General features: G+C 39.2%; 2 protein-coding genes across 4 annotated transcripts in view; one reads left to right on the forward strand and one right to left on the reverse strand.

The window, feature by feature from the left end:
• wdfy1 (WD repeat and FYVE domain containing 1) overlaps positions 1–15,475 on the forward strand; it is a gene marked incomplete at its 5' end in the record, with an annotated part of 40,905 nt that overhangs the window by 18,617 nt on the left and 6,813 nt on the right. Inside the window, one exon of one of the 3 annotated variants that reach the window (XM_084418632.1) lies at positions 401–3,269. The exons of 1 other annotated variant lie outside the window; for it this stretch is intronic. In XM_084418632.1, coding sequence (XP_084274758.1) covers positions 401–460 — 60 coding nt within the window. In that variant the 3' untranslated portion in view covers positions 461–3,269. Of the gene's footprint in view, positions 1–400; positions 3,270–14,912; positions 15,224–15,475 lie in introns of those variants that run through there. One more of the 3 variants, XM_084418634.1, reaches the window with a different exon arrangement.
• On the reverse strand, positions 3,954–13,962 carry dhrs12la (dehydrogenase/reductase 12-like a). The gene is made up of 10 exons (XM_084418643.1): positions 13,834–13,962; positions 10,898–11,031; positions 10,737–10,819; positions 10,295–10,390; positions 9,508–9,589; positions 9,364–9,425; positions 9,189–9,293; positions 7,954–8,044; positions 6,916–7,053; positions 3,954–4,264 (listed from the first exon to the last, which is right to left on the reverse strand). Exons 1-10 carry the CDS (start codon positions 13,887–13,889, stop codon positions 4,149–4,151), a joined length of 963 nt encoding a protein of 320 aa, XP_084274769.1. The 5' UTR covers positions 13,890–13,962; the 3' UTR covers positions 3,954–4,148.

The following is a 15,475-nucleotide window of genomic DNA, read 5'->3' on the forward strand; positions in this document are numbered from 1 at the left end:
GGTGTGGGATAAGTGCGCAATGGATAAGACACATGCCTTTGGTGTGAGAGACCCGGGTTCGAATCCACTGTGAGACACCAATGTGTACCTGAGCAAGACACTTAACCCCTAGTTGCTCCAGAGGCGTGCGACCTCTGACATATATAGCAATTGTAAGTCGCTTTGGATAAAAGCGTCAGCTAAATGAATAAATGTAATGTAAATGTAATAATTGTATATAAAAAATACTAAAATAACACAACATTATAGAATTTGTTCATAAATCCATTTGTTCATGTTACGTGTGAATGGTTTTACGTCCAATTTACTCAAATTTGTTCCGATTGTGTTTGATGAATGAAGTCTTCTCCTGCCCTCTGATTGGTCCTCCCTGCTAATCGTTTGATTGGTCTGTCCACAGATCTGGGACATGACGCAGGTGGTGGGCAGCAGTGTAGCGGCGGGATTCTCTCCCCGCTGATTGGTTGTTTCTGAAGGCTCCGCCCACACTCCACCAACAGATATCTGTCGCGGATCATGGAAACACTCACCTACCTGTCTAACTCTCTCGTCCTTCAGCTGTGGAGTCTACGCAAAACGGACAGTTCAATACCGTGTATGTCAATTATGTGTGTGTTATTGGGATGGTCCTTGATTTTCTGAATCGGAGGCATTCATGACTCTTATGAGGTTTGATGGCCTGGATTTAAGCGAACATGAACTCAAGGTACTTCTAAAAGCACAATATTTGCGCTCTCTCTCTCTCTCTCTCTCTGTGTGTGTGTGTCCCTCTATCCATAAGTACCATTCTAAAAAACAGGAAGCATTATTTTCATCCAACATCCTGTTTATTTATCCATCTGTCTTGTTTATCTTTCTTTCACTTTCTGAATTCGAGTGCCACTACTGGCTATAGTAACCACCACTTGCATACATTCTCATACAAACTTGCTCCCCACCCCCCCCAAAAAAAGTGTCACTCTAAACCCAATAAAGCTCAAACTCAGAGACAGACGGGTTCAGGTCAGGTAGGTGAGGATAATTAAATGTAGCATATAAAATCCATGAAACATTTTATGACTAAACAACACATTAAGTTAGTACACAATATTTGTAGAGTTCTTCTGTTAAACACTATTTATGGCATAAATCATTGTTTCTCTGTGGTTTAGGGACAAATTAAAGTGATGGTTAACTCATAAATTAAAATTTGTCAACATTTAATCACTTTCTTCTGTGGAACAGAAAATTAGACGTTTAGCAGAATATTGCTGCTGTTCTTTCCATACAATAGAAGTGAATGAGAACTTGGGCTCCAAAAATCGTAAAATGAGTCCATACGACGTGTGCACTACATAACAACTCTTCTGAAACCTAATGATAGCTTCCAAAACCAAAAATTAACAATAAAATGAGTCTTTACGACTTATGCCGTGTATTTAATTGCGCTATATTCCCCAAAAATTTACTTGTTTTTCTTCATAGTAGTGGTTAAAATCTCATTGTTTGCATATTATACTCTAATCCTAATGGGACATTGTGATGGGGAAAAATATGAGATGTTTAGAAAAAATATATGTCAATACATTTGCGTTCCCTCGAAAAAAAACCTTTGTGTTGGCTTGTAAGACCTCACAAGTTTTGAGAGCAAACGCTGAGTTTCTTGATGGAAAGAGAACGCAAAAAACATTGACATAATTTTTCCTCCTATCTCATAATTTTTTTATTATTACCATATGTCCCTTTAAGGGACTCTGTAGTAACGATACAACCAGTGGTGTTATTTCGCGCTAGCGAATAAATATGCAAATGAGATCTGAGAGACGCGAGATTTTTAGCATTTCAGTCCCTGACACAAAGCAACTTGGAATATAAAATGTTTTTGTGTTCCACCGAAGTAAGAAAATAATACGGCTTTGAAACGGCGTGAGTAAATGATGACAGAATTGTCATTTTTGGGTGCACTATTTCTTTAAGTATTGGGCTTCAGACTCAAGCTGTGCCACTGCAAACAGCTTCTAGATGATTTAAATTTGCATACAGCTTACTAATGTAACACTGGCCAATGAGAAGATAGAACTATAACCTGTTTACAAACATTATAACTGACCAGCGATGTTTCTGGCTTACTTTCGATATCTTGATGAGATCGCGTCTGGAGTTTCCCTCAGTCGTTATCTAGGTCGTTCATTGTCTTGACGAGTTCTCTGTTCCTTGCCCTGGATTGCACAGTCTGTGTGTGTGTTCATGATCTGAGGGTACAAACGTCGTTTGTGCGAGTGTTTGCATTAAATGGCTGATTTGTGCCTTTGTAAAGCGCTTGCTTCACACCGCTCGTTTTGATTTGGCCCACGTCACATGCCGCGCTTTGTAAATAACCTCATTCCCATTCATAAACTTATTTTTCTATATTTGCTAAGTGTTAAATCCAAGATGAGACAGAATGAAGAGGCAGATTTTGTGTGTTGTATGACATTTTTGTTTCATTTAATTGGATAGATACTGGCGACGATTGTAATTTCTCATCTTATCTTTCATTTTCGATTATAATATTGTTCTTATTGTGTTCTTAAAGGGATAGTTCACCTAAAAATGAAATGTCTATCACCATTTACTCACCCTCAAGTTGTTCCAAAACTGTATGAATTTCTTTCTTCTGCTGGACACAAAAGAGGATATTTTGAAGAATGTTGGTAACTAGACAGTTGAACATACTGTAGACGTCAATGGGGTCCATCAATTGATTAACTAACCGTCTTCTTCTAAATATCTTTGAAATTAGGCAGAAATTCATACAAGTTTGGAACAACTTGAGGGTGAATGAAAGTTGACAGAAATAATAAATTTTGGGGTGGACTATCTCTTTAACAGCTATTCTACTGAAACTGACACTTCAGAGTTACGCCGTTTTGCAGAGATCACAGTTCAGTTTAACCACCATGTAAAATTGAAAAACTTGTTTTCTTTATCTTCAGACATTGAAAACACTGTAAATTTCACCACGCTTCTAATGATCAAACTCTAAAACTGTAAATAACTCTAAATGACTTTGAGACCTGTTTTTCTATGTTCTTTTTTCTAAGACTTGCTTTACTTCAGTAGTACTTAAGTATTATTCTCTCTATGTGTACAAAGTTGAGCTTCTGTGCTGGAATGCTCAAACATATGTATTTTTCATACGAAAATCTCTTGCCGCTAATATGAAAACTGACACAAGTCTTAATGCTGACTGGTAGTTTCTGCCCAGAGATTGAACGAAATATTACAATAAAGTTCTGAGCTGTATCTCACATGCAAGGTATATAGTTTTTTCCTAGTCATTTGAATTGCATGTTAAATTTTTTTTTTTTTTTAAGTTTCTTGAGTAAATCCTACTGAACTCCTAAAAGTGATGGAAAAGACATGAGATGGGATGAAAAAAATAATATGCATTCGCTTTCCCACATACACCATCACACCTTCACAGATATTTATTAATGTTTGATGAAAATGTGTGAAATTACAGTCATGTCATAATTAAATGGTTAATAACACAGTCTATATATGTAGGAATGTAATCATACATTATTGTCAGAACAAATACAATAAAAAAACTACACATCACTTCCTCATTCTCTGGAACATCAGGTGACACACTCAAACCAAAGAAACGTCCAATCACAGGCCCCCAAAAGCAGGAAATGTCCTTTCCCCCAGTTTCCTGTGCTTCACCAGGTGATTGGCCGTGAGTGAGTGATTGACAGCTGGGGTGACTCCGGTCAGAACGGGTTCCCACCTGATTGACCTGATTCGTTGGAGTCACCGACACAGTGAGAACGCACTGCGATTGGCTGAGATTGATCACATGGTGTCAGAACAAGCTGTCGGAAAAGAACGAATCCTGCGTCTGCCGTGACCAATGATAGGAGAGAATTGAAATGTACAAGGAAGTAGGACAGGAAGAAACAGGAAGTAGTCATTGTGGTAAAAGACTTAAACGTATTTAAGCATTTATTGAGCAAAACAGTCTTTCAGAGCTCAGGAGGACATTTTAATCTACAGCTAAAAGTTATTGTGAGGTACTGTAAGTACATTCACACTGCTTTTACGAGTGAGAATAATGTGTCTAAACAGTTACAATGTTAGTGTTCTGCATTTATTTGTGTTGCAGTTGTTAAATGCGAGTGTATTTAGTGAGGCTGGAAGCCCTTGGCCAGATCCTCCATGACGCTCATGAATTTCTGATCTTCCAGCTGTGAACTGTGTGTCCAGGCCAAGGGAAGATGAGCCGACACCATCTGCCGATCTAATGCATGTAAAAAAAAAAAACACACACAAAGACATTAGGATGTTTAAAACATATTCATCTGGAGAAAAGACTCCTATTGGCTGAAGAATCAATATGTCCATAGAGTTGAGAGAATTCCATTCAGAATCTGAAGTTGTTAAATGATGATAATCCTCTCTGAATAGATGCCATCCTGAAGCGAGATGCACCAACCGAGGAAGTTGTCATGACCATGGAACTCTCACAGAAGTGAGTGTTTGCAGAAGCTACAGTCGCTAGGTAACTTTATATGACTCTATGTACCATAAATAAATGACAAATGAATTCAGAAATATAGTGGTGCACCAATCTGGTTTTGCAATGGTTCATTCGTATTGGTCCATCAAACCTAAATATAGATTCTCTATATCAGTGTCAGTAGCCGCGTTTCCATTAGCCTTCAAATTGCGCAAATTGAAATTGCGAATTGAAAACACACCCAATGGAAACACGGCAATTTCGCAAAAACTCCCATTTATCGGCAAAACATTTTTTACGCTCGCATGAGGTGGTTTTTCAGGCAATTCGAAAAATAAATATTTTGCACAACTGCAATGTTTTTGCGAACAGTTTTTGCTCATTTACAGGTCAGTTGACGTAGATGTTTGGACAGAAGACGAGACGGAGTTCTTTATTAAATTCATAAAAGACAAAATTATTACAGGAATACTGGATTCTAAACCTCAAAGAAATGCCACAATCAAGACCTCGAAGCAGAAATGAGTGAGAAACGCCCAGAAACATCAACCGTTCCAAGTATAAGGGTCTTTCCTTACCATTAATGCTTGGATAACACGCATACGTCTCCTTCCATTAATAATAATGGCCAGTGCAGTGGCTGGGATATACAACTACCAACATCCGTCACCATGATTTTTGTAATGACTTCTCATGAGAGGAAAAATTACGTTTTAGTCGCGTAACATCGGTTAATGGAAACGCCTTTATATCGCAATTGGTTTTTGTCGACATTTAGAAAAAAAACGCAAATCTGTAATGGAAACGCGCTGACTGTTTCTGAACTCTCTAAACTCTGAACTAGTCAGGGAGACTACACTCATTTGTAGTCTTGAGTTTCTTCCGGGAACGAACACGTCACAATATTCCTCTTTTAAATAATTCATATGCAGAATAAAGGGGCGGGGCCTGGTTGAGTTAGTTTGTAATGTGTTGAAACTCGAGGTTATGGTAAGGGGCGGGACATTTCCCAAACACACTCGAAGCGCTTGACCAATCACAACACGCTGATCCAGCCGACCAATCAGAGCACAGTGTGCTTTTCAGAAGGAGGGGCTTCATAGAGACAGGAACTAAACAGAGCGTTACTGACAGACTGGGAAGAGAGGAGCTGCAACTATGGAGAATATGGGGAAATAATGAACATTCAAGCATGAAAACCTGTTCTAGTAGAGCCCAAAAACAAAATCAAGACTTTGTGAAAAGGTCATAATATGGCCTCTTTAATTTTGACTCTGTCAACTATAGTGTCTTGTATTAAAAGACTGCTTGAGTAACTCAGGCGGTGAAGACGTGAGCGCTCTCTGTTATCGTCTGTTTGGTTTCCCTGTTTCAAAAGGTCGTCTTGAGTCACTGCGGTCGTGTCTGGTACCGAAGCTCTGCCCACTACAGCTGCACTGGAGCTCCGCCAACTCGCTTTCCCTTTCTTCATCTCTCTCGCTCCTTCCTTCTCCTTTCATCCTCATTCTCTCGTTCACTTTCATTGTCCAGTCTTCCTTTGTACAATCTTTGTATTCTCTTCATCTTCTCTGTACCACTCCTGCTTTTCTTGCTTTCATCAATGTCTTTCATCCATTCTTTGTCTCCTGAAAGGCTCACTTGTTTTATATTGAAACAGACGGGCGCCTTATTGGAGGAGATAGAGAGAAAGACGGCAGCTCGCTTTCACTGTACACTGGCAGCAATGTTGTGCACCACACAAAGAGCATGGAGGAATAAACTCAAAATTGATTCCAATAGAGTTTTAGCATGTTGATATACTCATACAGCAATACTCTAATAAGTATAAAGATACATAAAATACACAAATATTGAGTAAAATAATGTTTATAATTACACAAAATATGGTAACACTTTATTTTTACATGATGTTACTATAGTATAATTTCTATAAATTGTGCATAATTACATGCAACTAAACCAAATCTATTCTAAATGTAGTGAATTATTATTACTCGGTGCATAAATCTATAATTACAGTGTAACAGAAAATAGCATATTTATAAACAAAATTGATCCTGCCAACAATTTCTTTTCAAAATGCATTCTGCGACTTCTGTCTTCTCAAGTTGCAATGTTCCCTTTATATAAGTACAATAAACTGAGCAATTTAATACCTAAAAATATCTATTCAAAAGGTGATTCATCAGATTTAAAATGCAATACTTAGAGTATCATTGCTTTTTCCTTTAGCAACCTGTTAATGCCAGACTCTATTGCAATCAGTTGTGTCTCCCATGTGCTTCACATTAGTGGTGCTGTTTGTGTGGCACGTGGAGATTTCTGTCCCTTATGAGAATTCATTTGCAGTTAGCATGCTGCCTATGTAGGCCACAAGGTGGCTCACTAGGTTTCGAAACACAGCCAGTGTGTGTGTGTGTGTGTTTGCTCACCCTGATAAAAACCCCCGCTGGGATTCTTGATGGCCGCCTCGGACACAGCGAGCCACACGACCGTATCGGCCCCTTGCTCCGGTGTCCGCAAACGCTCCTTCATAGAGCTGTGGAAATCAGGCATCGCGTTCGCTATGGCTAAAGAACAAGAGGCGAGAACAAATCAGTCTGAATAAATACATATTTACACTTGTGAATTTAACAGGAGCTTCTATCCAAAGCCACTTAGAATGTATTCAAGGTATACAACATTGTAAATAACATCTATAAATTTTTTTGTTCAACATCAAACTTTCAGGTTAAAATGTACAAGTGTGATGGAAACTGCATGCTTTAGGTGCTCTATTTATTTTAAACAATTGACCAAATGTAATCACATTTTTGCAGTTTACTTCATGTTTAGTCACCATGAAATCAAAATTGACCATTCCCCCCACCCCTAAATTCATGTGCCTCATAAACTTAAATCAGAATAACTTCCCCTCTCTTTCACAGCGACATCTCTTCTCTGATGTTGTGTTTACTGGCGTGAGGGCGGAGCAACCTTTCAATCACATGAGATCGATCAATAGCAAACCACAACCATCCAATCAATTCCCCATGGACAAAATCAAGCCCCGCCCTACATTTGTTCTTGTTCGAGAAGCCGTTTCACTCAGATAAATGTCACAATATGGAAGACTACTGACTATTAAATAAGACTAACTTCCGTTTCATGCCGACTTTAAAGGGCTATCAAACATGTTTGCAAATCTTTATTTTTCAGTGTGCACTGCTATGCAAAGTTCCCTTCATCTATGACAGCTACCATTGCAACAACACTGATGCATCATGTGCAAATGCAATTGGTCAAAGTTGAGAAAATGCTCTAGATGTTTCATTTTAGTATCTTCAGACTGAACTGCTGAATTAAGCAACTTCCGTTTCATGCCAACTTTAAACAAAAGTATTCCATGTAGTCTCTGGAAACTGCGTCTGTAATCATACATGCACAGTTCCGTCATTTAAATTTATGATGATTGTGCGTTTGCAAATTACTTGGCGTGTCGACCCATCCGGGGTGCATTACAGAGAAGTGGATGCTGGGATGAGCTTTAGCAAACTGCTCCGTCATCACCACCTGCTGCCTCTGAAACACAACGAATGAAGAAAACACTGAAGTCACGTCTGATAGAGTCACTCGAGTAACAAACAGCTACTAAATCAGAGAAACAGAAAAGTCGTGGATCATTTTTACAATCATTTTACACCACCAGCATAACCTTTTTTAAAGGTGCATGAAACTAATCAAAAATACTTTAAAGGGGTCCAATTATGCCTCTTTTCACAAGATGTGATATAAGTCTCTGGTGTCCCCAGAATGTGCCTGTGAAGTTTCAGCTCAAAATACCCCACAGATCATTTATTATAGCTTGTCAAATTTGCCCCTATTTGGGTGTGAGCAAAAACGATTTTGCGTGTGTCCCTTTAAATGCAAATGAGCCGCTGCTCCCCGCCCCCTTTACAGAAAAGGGCGGAGCCTTTACAGCTCACGCTTCGGATACTTCCGGCAGCAACAAACCTGGAGAATGTCACGCAGTCAAAATGTCCTAAATTATCAGTAGTGGTTTTCAGCCTTACATGTTTGAACCGGAGTCGGACACTGATGGAGAGACTCAAGAAGAAGTTACAACTTTTAAAATGTATTATTACATGGCTTGGTTGAATTCTAATGTAGAATGCGGTGTGTTATTTCTTGATAACAGACCGCTGCTAAGTATAACACACCGTTGCCATGAAAAACAGAGCGTTGCTATGGATAACAGGATTCTAACCGTAGAGACGGAACGGACTATTTAGCAGAAGCAATACAATCGTTTTTAAATCAATAAACTCCTTTTTAAATCAATATCTTGTGTCAAATGATTGATTTATTTGGTAGGTAGCCATGTAATAAGCGGGATTAAACCCGCTTTGCGTCGGGGTCCCGATCAGCCTGTCGGGGTTGTATTCGCTATAACAACAGCTCTACATTATCCCTTACTTAGTTTATGATTTTTTGGGATTATAAAAAAAAAAAGGACTGGGTGGATTTTTACCATTACAGACTGCTTATTTACACACACTGTGGACACATCTGTGTTCAAACACCTTATAAAAGTGAATTTTGCATAATCGGTCCGCTTTAATAAGGTACAGTATTCAAACAATGAGCTCAATAACATAAAAGAATAAACTAGCAAATAACAAATAGTGTTTCTGTATATGGACACAAGCTTTACTTTTGACTTTACCTTATTCTGTGCGTACACCATAGTGCCGTCGTATCTGCCCCTCTGAGACTGCAGGTTTCCGGTCCGCAGTTTCTGCACCAGCATCCCACCGGATGAAACTGTTATCTGAAAGAGAGGAGAGAGATGGTGACCCGTCTGACCCCCGTCTCCCGCTCTCAGTCTCTGGTTTACTCACCACTCTGGGGTCAGGGCTCTTCTCCAGCAGAGGAATGAGGCTCTTGATGAGGATGTACACGGCTGAGGGATCAGGGGAAAACAGTCTGGTAAGCTGTTAGATATATTATAAAGGAAATAGGACAGATCTGTCAGAGATCTTTACCTAGACTGTTGCTGGCGAAGCTTTTCTCCAAATCCTCTCCATTCACCTCCCTCTTAGTCATCATACAGCCGGCGTTATTGATCTGTCACAATCAAATCACTCAACCAATCAAATGATCACTACTTCCATTGGCTGGTAATATTATATTTACACTACCATTCAAAAGTTTGGGGTTGGTATGCAGTTTATAACACTAATAAAATACAGCAATATTGTGAAATATTATTACAATTTAAAATAGCTGTTTTCTATTTGAATATATTTTATAATCAAAGCTGTATATTCAGCATCATTACTCCAGTCTTCAGTGTCACATGATCCTTCAGAAATCAGTATAATATGATTTTTTGCTGCTCAAGAAACATTTCTGATTATTATCAATGTTGAAACCAGTTGTGCTGCTTTATATTTTTGCGGAAACTATGATTGATGAATATAAAGTTCAAAAGAACAGAATTTATTTGAAATAGAAATCTTTTGTAACATTATAAATGTCTTTACTGTCACTTCTGATCAATTTATTTCAAGCATTTTTCAAGCAATTCAGAGTCAAAAAAGAGTCTCAGCTGAAGGACATAATCCATTATTTATCGGCTTTAATATATCGGCCAAATTATCTTATCGGGCCGATAAAGATAACATTAAAAATGAACATATACATCGTGCATCCCTATTGCTGAATAAAAGTATTAATTAAAAAAATTAAAAATAATAATTACTGACCCCTAACTTTTGACCATATAGTGTATATGTAATTTTAAAGCAGAGAGATGTGAGATTGCCTCACCAGGACGTTGAGAGTTTTGTACTTTTTCTTAAAAGACTCCGCAAACTCCCACACTTTTTTGGTCTCGGTCAGATCCAGAAGATGCACATAGATCTCCTGCAACCAGACACAGAGGCCAAAACTCATGCATTTTATAAAAACATCTTGCATTACAAACAGATATAGAGATGTAAATCAGCGTGCAGATAAATAAGAGGGTCATTTCAATGATTCACTGAGTTTGTGTACAAATGGTAAATTGTTTATTTACACACTATTCTTCATTATGCAGATGCTTTCTTATTTTTACTGCAGGTTCAGTCCTCATGACCTGCGGTTAAATTACTTGCTCAAAAAGGCACGTTGGTGGAAGCTTCTAGGTTTTGATTCTACAGCCGTCTGTGTCCTTTACCTACTAAACCACAACCTAAAAACCCCCAGTCGTTCAAATACAAACTCATACTTTGTTTCCAGACTCTTTGACGATCTCCGCTCTGGCTTCTTCCGCCTTGTCCTTGTTCCTGCAGACCATGTGGATTGTACCACCTTAAAGATAAAGATGGTCAATAGGTTACACTCCAGCCCCCAAGAAAAGTAACTACTACTGTTTTTCCAAACACGCACCTTTCTTGGCGATGGCCATGGCGGTTGCTTTCCCGATTCCACTGTTCGCTCCAGTGATCATGAAGGATCGGCCTGCCATCGACACCTCCAGGTCTTTCTCAACAAAGTTTTTAGACGCCGACAGAAATGCCCCCCTGAGACACACATTTAATTAGTCTTGAAATGTGACGGGGTTACCAGTGAACACTTTTTTAAAGGGGACCTATTATGCCCTTATACAAAGTCTAGATTTCATTTTTGGGCTGTACTAGAACAGGTTTTCATGTTTGAAAGTTCAAAAACACATTATTTTCCCCATATTCTCCATAGTTGCAGCTCCTCTCTTCCCAGTCTGTCAGTAACGCTCTGTTTAGTTCCTGTCTCTATGAAGCCCCTCCTTCTGAAAAGCACACTGTGCTCTGATTGGTCGGCTGGAGGACCAGTGTGTTGTGATTGGTCAAACGTTTTAAGCGCGTTTGTGAAAAGCCACGCCCTTACCATAACCACAAGTTTCGACCAAGCGACAACCTTCCGGTCTCTCTCTCTCTTTGTTTCCGAAGACTTCTGTCATTTTAGATAGTTCTCATCATGCTTACGAATGTTTGGTTTTAGTTAGATATTTGATGCTATATTGCTGCGTTCACGCCATGTCATAATTACCATCATTTTGAGATGACAACACATGACTTTCTACTCTGAGTTGAATTATGCGTTTCTACAGGCAACAATATCAATGCATAAATGAATCTGCAGCGGTCAGGTGGTACAAGTAGACGCTCAAGTTGTAATTACAAGCTCTACAAGGACCAGGATGTGAACGCATTTTAGTTGAAATCTTGTAATGACGGTTATTACGACATGCCAACGCACCCTAAAAATAACTGTGGCTCCACCTCAGGATTACAACTACGACTCGGGCCCGTAATCGCCGAACGATGCCAACGGCCATTTCTAGGATATTTTGGATTTATTTTTCTACAGTGGAGACAAGTCATCCATCTTTTTTTTAATAATCAATGGTTTCAACACACTACTAATGGCGCTTTTCCACTACACAGTACCAGCTCGCCTCGGCTCGCCTTTGTTTGGTTTTCCACTGTGTAAAAGTTGTACCTGTTTTTTCGTATCACCTCCGGCAAGGTTCTGAGCGAGCTGAGGCGATACTAAAATGTGACGTGAACACACGGCAGACTGCTGATTGGTCAGAGAGAATCGTCACTATTCACTGCGTCATCATTGCACGCACGCGCCAGACAGAGTATCCTGAATAAAAAACAGCAAAAACAAAAACATCCAAAAACAGCATACACTCGATTTCCTCCATTGTCCTGTGTGTGGGTAAAAAAGTGTGTGTCGCGTAGAAGATTAAGTCACGGCAGTTTCCTGCGGCGTCGCTATGACGACCAGGTACTATTGTGGAGGTACTATCTGCAATGGAAAACGGAGCGAAAAGTGAGACGAGACGAGACGAGTCGTGTCGAGCTGGTACTGGTAATGGAAAAGCGCCATAACTAACTCAACCAGGCCACGCCTCTTTATTTTGTATTATCCTGTGGGCAGGAATTATTTAAATGAGGAATGTTGTGACGTGTTCGTTCCCGGAAGAAACTCAAGACTACAATGGAAGCGTTTCAGGGAGTTCAGAAACACTGACACTGATATAGAGAAGAACTCCTGCTGGAAAGACTTTGCAGAGCTTTTTATAATGCTCAAACAGCAACATTACACACTACAGAAAGATAAACATGTAAAAAGGCATAATAGGACCCCTTTAAGGTGGAGCACATGGCGATGGGAGAATAATCTTAAAGCAGAGCTTCTCAACTGTCTGTGGTGAGTTCTGTTTAATTTTGTACGATATAGAAATTGAGGTTCTGTCTTTGTTTGCATCATGATGTCCTGAAGCGAAACCATGAGAAGCATTAAGCAGTGTCCTAATGTGCCGCCTTGCGTCATGGCTTAGCTAATGAGAGCTAGTGTCAGTGCGTCCTCTGATAGCACCGCTCCTGGTATCAGCATCTCAAAGACTGGCTTTGTCCACGCGTGCCAGGCCAGAAGAGGGATGAAGAGGAGCGGGGAGGTGCCGGGGGCAAACAAGCTTTTCTCCGTAAATGCGTGCACTGTTAAGGGTGATGTGTGTCCCATTATGGGACGTGAGAGGTCGACCCGGGTAACAATGTATCAGGAGGAAAAAACAGATGCAGAGGCCACTGAAAGATAAACTATAACTATAATCATTTGTGAAACTGGATTTCATGGAAAACGAAAAGCAATGTGTCTGTGTGTTGAACTTGAGCTCGCAGAATGTGTTAAAAAAATTGTTGTAAGAGTGCACCATATTTTTTCTAGATGTTAAAAAATTAACATTTATAAAAGCTAATGTTTTAATTACAGCATTTACATAATTTTACGTGCGAGTAAAAGTCCAAGTAGGCCTGCAGACAAATGCTGGACGGTTTTATCTTAAAAGTCGAAATATTTAGATTAATTGAAATGAAAATGTTAGGTTTCTGACCTTAAATTTGAATTTAAATTCATATTTTTTTTTACAAAAAATCGACATGTTGTTTGTTATAGGCTACTTTGTTTGTACATATAATCTTTAATCAAACTCCTACTAATGAGGACAAATGTATAAATACAGAATTCATAATAGAAATTGCATGAAATAAATTCTATTAAAAAACTTGATGCATAAGAGAGATAAACAGTTGTAGAATGACTGAAATCTGACCCAATATTTAACATTATATTTAACATTTTAATTATAAAATGTTAAATAGCATGGTACATTTGATATGAGCCCTTTTAAAAATGTATAAAAAATGTATAATTATATTATATTATAATAATTATTTGATATTATATTATTAGATGTGCATCCATGAAGCTTTATGTGTAATTATGTTTGTTAATGTTGTTATAAAGTGTTATTTTTGAAGCAGTGCAGCTCTTACTTGGTGAATTCGGTGAGTCCTTTGAGGAACCATGCTGAGTTCCGGTACAGAGACATTCTCACGCCCGCGCTGTTGCTCAGGTCGCCCGCTGTGCGCGTGGAGGCTCCCGGTGCTTTTAACCGGCCCCGGGGTCACATGAGTACACGTGGAGCCCCACGCCACTCACTCACCGGGGCTCCACACGGCCTGCCCTCTACCGGTGATGGACGACACAACACGCTTCAGCCTGTCAGATGTGTAAAAGCAATTCATTTGTGCCTGCTGTAGTGGACAGTTTGATAGATTCAATAGCTGCCTGAATGAATAGCTAAGGATAAATAAAATCGTATTTAATGACAATATGATTAATAATAGTCGTGCGATTTAAATTAAAGACCTATTATTAATAATAATGTATATAAAATAAAATAAAATACTGCAATCAATTACCGGCGTTCAAAGCCCTTTCAGGCCTTTGCGCATGCGCTGAAATATAATACGTGTAATTTAACAAGCCTGTAACCGTCTAAATTAGAAGTGAAAAGACCATTTCCAACCATTTCAGCTAATTTACCATTGACATCTAATTTTCACCGTTATAACTGTTATTACGGCACATATTTCCGGATCTCCATTAAAGATTGCATCGTTTTTGTATAATCATACGTCTTGTGGCCTGAAGGTTTTTAGGTAAACTGTCTCGCCCATATTTTAAATGACCCTGTTATAGCCATCCGAATCTGTTTTGATAATTATTGGTCTAGGACTAGTTCCCAAAAATTATTATTATTATTTTAAAATGTTCTCAAATATTTAATGAAAGATTTGATTGACAGCAGTGGTGGTAGCCTACTTGAGGCAAATTTGTTCAGAATGAGATCTAACATGATATCAGTGTGGATCAGCGTGTGTGTCAGTGAGTGAGTGTGTGTGTGTGAGAGAGAGTAAGAAAAACAAAGATCGTAACATTATATATTATCAAGCCTATATAGACCTAAATGATCATAATAAGCACAGAATGTTCTCTGATCAATTTAAAATATAGGCAATAAAACACATAGCGCTGCTGCTGCTTTATAATGTTTATTGTTTGGCTAGAACACATGAGGTTACACAGGTACCCAAAATCGTATTTTAAAATATCTCAGGAGAATTGACTGTTATGTCCTCGCCACACCTGACCAGGTAAAACCAGCAGGTGTGAATCAGATACAGACGCGCGCAGATCTCGGCCCCGCCCCTTTCTGACCCTGCGCACCTGTGATTGGTGCACACCTGTGCGCGAGCACGAACACAGAAACACACAGCGGGGCGAGGTGAGAGAGTCGCGGGGACGCGCCCATAACAGACAGACATGAGCCCGTGCTGCAAACCACACAGGGTCGATCAGGACTTCTGAAGGCTCAGGATGGTGAGGTCACAATGTGCAACTACTGATCATCATGTATTGTCTCGTTATTAATGTTGCTGTCATTTTCTCGCATTAGCATCACAAACAGATCAAACTATCAGATAAGAGTCAGAGTGTCAGGCTGCGGTCAGATAGAGCTTTGTGTTTTCCCTTCTGTAGAGCTGTTTGTCTGGGCTTTTGTTGTGTTTTACTGCACACAAACACTGTTCTTTTGCTGATAAGAGGGACATTTGTATTTCCTTTTTGTACCAA

The sequence above is a fragment of the Rutilus rutilus genome (genome assembly GCF_951802725.1).
Source record: "Rutilus rutilus genome assembly, chromosome: 9".
In the NCBI taxonomy this organism is placed as follows: domain Eukaryota; kingdom Metazoa; phylum Chordata; class Actinopteri; order Cypriniformes; family Leuciscidae; genus Rutilus; species Rutilus rutilus.